Genomic DNA, 6,000 nt, shown 5'->3' with positions numbered 1-6,000 from the left:
GTTTAGATTTCGTGTTAAAATTTCGGATTAATTCGGGTTACTCACATGACTAATCTTCACACCGAAAATTTAATATGATCTTGAATTAGTTTTAGATTAAATTACTCTTAAACAAAAAAAAAAAAAAAAAAAATTTAAATACTTTTTGTAGATTTTTAATAAATTATAAACTATAAATTAAGATTTAAAAAAGGAAGTTGAAAAGAAAAAAGGTAATTATAGTTTAAATAATATATAAGATGAATTTTAAAGTAAAAATATAAATGAAAATAATATTATAATTCGTATTCGGGTTGGCTCGGGTTGCTAACACTTCAACCCAAACCCAACTCTAATCAATTTGGGTTGAGATTTTTCAACCCAAACCCAATCCTAATTATAAAAATGATTACCTAAGCCCGTAAAAAATTGGACTGGGCTCGGGTTGGGTTTGGGATTCCCAACCCAAGTTGCACCCCTAGTTTTTAGGTTTTGTTTTATTTATGTTGGGTAAGATTTCAATTCAAAGTCATTTTTAATGTTGCATTTGGAGCACTGAATTGATATTTAAAAATTAAAATTAGAGGAAATGGTTCAAACTCATCTAAATTTTCGTGAATTTCATTTTTAAGTTGTCATGTTCTAAACATAACTCGAGTAAAAGTTCATATGAAAGATACATGAGAATTGCCTTATTTGATATCGATTCATCAATACGTTAGAATTTATATGGTATTTATGTTGGATTTAATCCATGCAAATATTTCATCAATTATCCTGATGAAATATCATACAAATATTAATTGATGAAATATTTGTTTTTGCTTTAATCCCATTCACAAATACTCAACTTCTAGCTGAAAAATGAAATATTTGAAAAGCACAGGAGGTTTTATACTACTTCCCATTAATTCTTCTTATATATACGACAAATTTGACGGCAAAAAAAACTCATACAAACAAACTTGTAATAATAATAATAAAAACTATATGCTCAAATTATTATGGTTGGTTAAATTAAGTTCTTTTATAATTTAAAGTTTAGGTTAGTATTGATAACAATTGAAAATTTTCGATCAATTCAAATTTAGCTCTAAAAGTGTTAGAAATTAAATTAGTAAATATAAATAGCCAAAACGTAGCACGCTTACTCACGGGCGGGCTACAGAAGCATTTGTCATTTTGAATAAATCAGACAGCTTATTTGTAAAATTAAGAAACTTTACCAGGCAAAGATAATAATAAATGTAAAATATTACCCTGAGAGATGATTAATCTTGTCCGTTAAGACGATGCGTTGCAGCCGTCAGATTTAGGGCTTTCTTTATCAGGACGCCGCTTTATATACATTCTCTCTCACACTTCGAAAACCCCTTTTGTCGCAGTCTTATCTTACACTCGGAGAGGGAGAGAGTGGCCAAGGACTCAAAGATGGTTCAGAGGCTCACATATCGCAAACGGCACAGCTATGCCACCAAATCCAACCAGCACAGGGTGGTCAAAACTCCTGGTAATCATTTACAACTCTCAAGTCCTTATGATGTATCATTTTCATAATCTGATCGATTGTTTGAAACCCTAGTTGTTCATTTCTGATATTTTCTTTGATTCACTGTTCTGATAAACCCTAGATGTTATGTAATCTTTATATTTCGTTGTTTTCAATTGAAAAAATTACTGATCTGGATAGTGTGTATAGTGTGGTTCGTGTTGATATGCTAACGATCATAGTATTGCTATTGTGATTACTTAAGTGTTAATTGATTACTCATTTGGGTTGAATTTATATGAATTAGGTGGGAGATTGGTGTATCAGACCACTAAGAAGAGAGCTAGCGGACCCAAATGCCCCGTTACTGGAAAGAGAATCCAAGGGGTATTTCTTCTGTTTCTTTCATGGTTATGTATGCCCATATTTATGATTGAGTGGTTGATTGCTATTAGTCTTGGAATTTTAGGTTTATGGCCCTACTGTATGAGATTTTTAGGTCATGTGGTTGTATCTATGCATACATTTAATTTTCTTAGTGTACCCATGGCTGTGTCTTGAGTATGGGCAGGTGATTAATGGCAAATTGACTTTTAGATTTTTTTTTTATGTTAATTTCCAATGGTGTGTCAATATAGGACCACTAGCTTGACTTCGTTAGCAAGAGCTATCGAATTGCGAATTAGGAATATGCCCTCCACTTATGATTTTCTGCTCCTGCTCTTGAGGCTCATATAATTGTTATGGCTTGTGGTCAAAGTACTATCGTCTTATATACGATAGAGTTCTGTATCGTGTGTACATGATGCAAAAAAATTGCTTTTTTGCTTCTTTGGATTGTACCTTTTCAAATGGAATTAACTTTTAGCATAAATAAAAGTATGAATTGTCTGAAGTGCTATTGTGACAAAAAAATAGGTATGCAGGAATATTGCATTGTGTTGGATGTGAACTTTATGTTGTCACTAGTAGGGAACATTTTAATAGGGTGCATATTTGGATGACATTTGTGTCTCATGGCTCTTCCCAATATTTTACATGGAAAAGCAGGTTGGCATAATGGGGTCCACGTTCATATTCCTTTGTATTGTTTTATTCTTAAACATACTAGTAGAACCATAGTCTACAGTATTGATATGATATAGAAGAGTATAATCACCCCGGAAACTGTTTCCTTGTATCTCTGGTTGATTTTTGGTGTTATGATGATCAAACAAAGACAGACTTGGTTCAAAATATGTGTTTGAATGATCATAGACAAGCATGGTGTGATATTGCTGTTGCTATATGTGTCCAATACTTTTGCTTTTGCTCTCTCTCCCTCTCTCTTTCTAAAATAAAAAATGTAGTATTTTATAAATTTATGTTATACAAAATTCCTTTTTTTTTTTTTTGTTTTGTTTTGGAGGGGGTAACAGTTATCAGGGCCCGAGTGCTAAGTGCCCTTAGGAATTGAACTTGAGCCAGATCCTTCATGCCAATAAATGGCATAGCTACACTAGTCTCTGGGGCAGTTTCTCCCACTCAAAATTATTTATTTATTTATTTATTTTCTTTATGTCGGTAGTTAGACGTAAGTTGGGACCATAACCGGTATGGAATCCACTCCCCTAGGAGGTCAAGGTGGGGAGAGCATGTGAAAAGCATCTAAACATTTAGTAGTTGAGAGAGTGGCTTCTTTACACTATTGAAACCTTTGGAGGAGTGCTATGTTATGTGTTAGGATGTCCTTCCTTCTTATTAGGATATACACAATTCTGATTATTTATGCATGCAGATACGGGTGTTACATGTTTGCATATGAGGTCAAGGACACGAAGGTTCTGCAGGACTAGGACCTGTTATGTGTGTGTGATATTATTGTTTGTGTTTGTGCTTCATGTGGATTGTCCAAAGGAGTGTTTATTGGACTCTCAATTTTATTATACTAGCTGTCCTATATGTTGAAGCAATGTATGGACATATTATTAGAACTTATATTGGAGCAGCATGGTTGATAAACATGGCATTGGTAATGGTTTTATTTCCTATCCATCTGCAGATTCCCCATTTGAGACCTGCTGAATACAAGAGGTCAAGATTGCCAAGGAACCGTAGGACTGTGAATCGTGCCTATGGTGGTGTGCTCTCTGGTGGTGCTGTGAGGGAGAGGTATGTCATTATGGTCACTAGTGATGGGATTCTCACTTTCAGTTCTTAATGTAAATATTGTCATAAGAAGTGATCACGATGCGCGCGTGTGATTTTTTTTGTTGTTGTGTAGGATAATCCGTGCCTTCTTGGTTGAAGAGCAAAAGATTGTCAAAAAGGTTTTGAAGATCCAGAAGGCCAAGGAAAAGCAAGTCTCAAAGAGCTGAAGTAACAAGTGCTAATGCAGAAGCCTTTTCAATTATAACATGCTTGTGAGAAATTTTGACTTCGATGATGATGAAGAAATGTAGAAAGACTATGTTCAGTTGCCTTCATATTTGAAACAATGTTCCAGTAAAGTTTGTTCTGAATTTTAGTATCGTTTTGTTCATCACTCTGTAGACAAGTTTATTTCTAGGGTCTCGTTATGGTATTCTTGTGCTTTGAACTTGTCGACCTATCATTTTTTTTATGAATGGAATGGATGTTTAGTTTCGTATAATAACATCTTGATGATGATTTGTGTGGCACTCTGTTATTGGGATTAAATGTATCTTTCAGCTGATTTACACATCAAATTCAATATTTAACCCGCAAATTCTTTCCTTATTCTGTGATAATTGTGATACCAATCTTGAGCCACATGAATTGATAGAACAAATGGTTTTGGTTTATGGAGTAGTGGTGTAAAAGGATGGGTAAGTTTGGTAATGAGGAAGTTTCGGGCTGTCTTGCTTGCACTAGCAACATGTGGATCATCTAGGGAAGAAGATGAAGTTAAATGATCCCTAAAATGAGGGAAGCTGTTAAACATCTATGAATGTTTCCTCGCTGAGATAAGACAGGCTTATATGTTGAAATTCTCCTGAAATTCAGAAAAATTAAATCTTTGCTCGTCCTTCAGATTTTATAAATTGTTGATTGGAAGAAACTTGAAATCAAGGTGGTGACCAAAAGCAGAATTCAGATCCTACAACATCTTTTATGTACGTGTAGGGTAATATCCTTGTGTTTTAGGGTCGGTTCAACTCTTTTGCAGGAAGAACTTGTCAGGTCCTGTATGACACATGTTTCTGTCTGCATGGCAGTTGGAGAGATAACTGACCAGATAGTATAGGTGTGACTAACAGTACTCATTGTCACGAAAGAATCACCGGAATAATCTATTGGATCAGCCCAGCTGTTGGGTTGCTCCCCGTTGTCCTTGAAGCCCGACTTCGGGCTTTGCACGCACATGCCTTCTGCTACTTTATTGTCAAAGAAAATCAAGTTTCACACTATTGCTTACAGATAAAGGTGATCTGAATCTATTGATCAATAATCCTCTTTATTGTCTGGAGAAGGAAAGGCTTTAGCTTTTCTCTATATGTGGATAGTGAATGTCCTTAATTATTTGTGAATTGAAGGAAAGGCTAAATAGCTCTTGTAAGGTATACCCTTATTTGTGAATTGAAGGAAAGGCAAACTAGCTGTTGTAAGGTATACTCTTATGTTTATTTTTGAGTACTTGTAAGGTATACCCTTATGTTTTAGGGCCGCTACCATGAGGCGAAAGCTGGTAGAGAGAGATGACCAGATAGAGGAAATAATAGGGAAAAAAACAAAAAAAAAAATGTCAAGAATGGGATTTGAACCCATGCCCTTTCGGACCAGTACCTGAAACTGGCGCCTTAGACCAACTCGGCCATCTTGACTTCGTGAATAAGATTTAAATTTTAATATAAAAACAGTACGGAATTTGACAATTTGAGAAGATTGGTATCTGGTACCACAACATAACTTTCTGAGTTGTGTTTGTGTGTAAAAAGTAAAATTTATGGGAGTTCATTTAGAAAGGAAACTATTTAAGGAAAAAAAAAATTGATACTCTATCCCAAATTTAAGAAGATATTTCATATTTTAAGCATATGTGTTGGTGCTAGCTTCTTTGACAATTGTTGTGAAAAATAAAATAATAATAATTGGAAGTTATAGCAAATCTTAATTAAACACGTAGTTATTAGTTAGTGATTCCTATGAGAATATATGAGCACTAACTATTACTCCCTCCGTCCTATTTTTGTTGTCCACTTCGTAAACTGTGACTCACAATTTACGAAGTGGACAACAAAAATGGGACAGAGGTAATATATATATATATATATATATATATCCTAGTTGGTATATGAACACCAACTATCCAGTGAATGTATCTGACTTCAAGAGGAATGCTGCTCAGCTGCTTTGTTTATGAACACCAAGGTTTACAAACTTATTGAGAAGTGGTTGTGCCATTGTATCTATGTTATTAGTGGTAAAACTTTAGGTTTCATTGTTTTGCTGCCTCTTGCATTCTGTTTAGGCATGTATTAGTAACTATACATGTAGTTTTTAACCTTCACACATCAAATTTAAACTTCACT

The 6,000-nt window shown here is 34.4% G+C and overlaps 1 protein-coding gene and 1 non-coding gene across 2 annotated transcripts; one reads left to right on the top strand and one right to left on the bottom strand.

Annotated features, from left to right (window-relative positions):
• Positions 1–1,331: 1,331 nt before the first annotated feature.
• On the top strand, positions 1,332–4,103 carry LOC132315905 (large ribosomal subunit protein eL34-like). Its single transcript, XM_059814345.1, has 4 exons — positions 1,332–1,489; positions 1,776–1,855; positions 3,510–3,619; positions 3,732–4,103. The coding sequence occupies exons 1-4, from the start codon at positions 1,411–1,413 to the stop codon at positions 3,823–3,825; spliced, it is 363 nt and encodes a 120-aa protein (XP_059670328.1). The 5' UTR covers positions 1,332–1,410; the 3' UTR covers positions 3,826–4,103.
• Positions 4,104–5,211: 1,108 nt separating this feature from the next.
• Positions 5,212–5,292, bottom strand: TRNAL-CAG (transfer RNA leucine (anticodon CAG)). Its single transcript has one exon. It is a non-coding gene; the product is annotated as a tRNA-Leu (tRNA).
• Between the last annotated feature and the right edge of the window lie 708 nt (positions 5,293–6,000).

The sequence above is a fragment of the Cornus florida genome, unplaced genomic scaffold, assembly GCF_030987335.1.
Source record: "Cornus florida cultivar Cherokee Brave unplaced genomic scaffold, ASM3098733v1 CherokeeBrave_3.0.0_Hap2_Chr07, whole genome shotgun sequence".
NCBI lineage: Eukaryota > Viridiplantae > Streptophyta > Magnoliopsida > Cornales > Cornaceae > Cornus > Cornus florida.
This window is presented reverse-complemented; position numbering and strand designations above follow the sequence as displayed.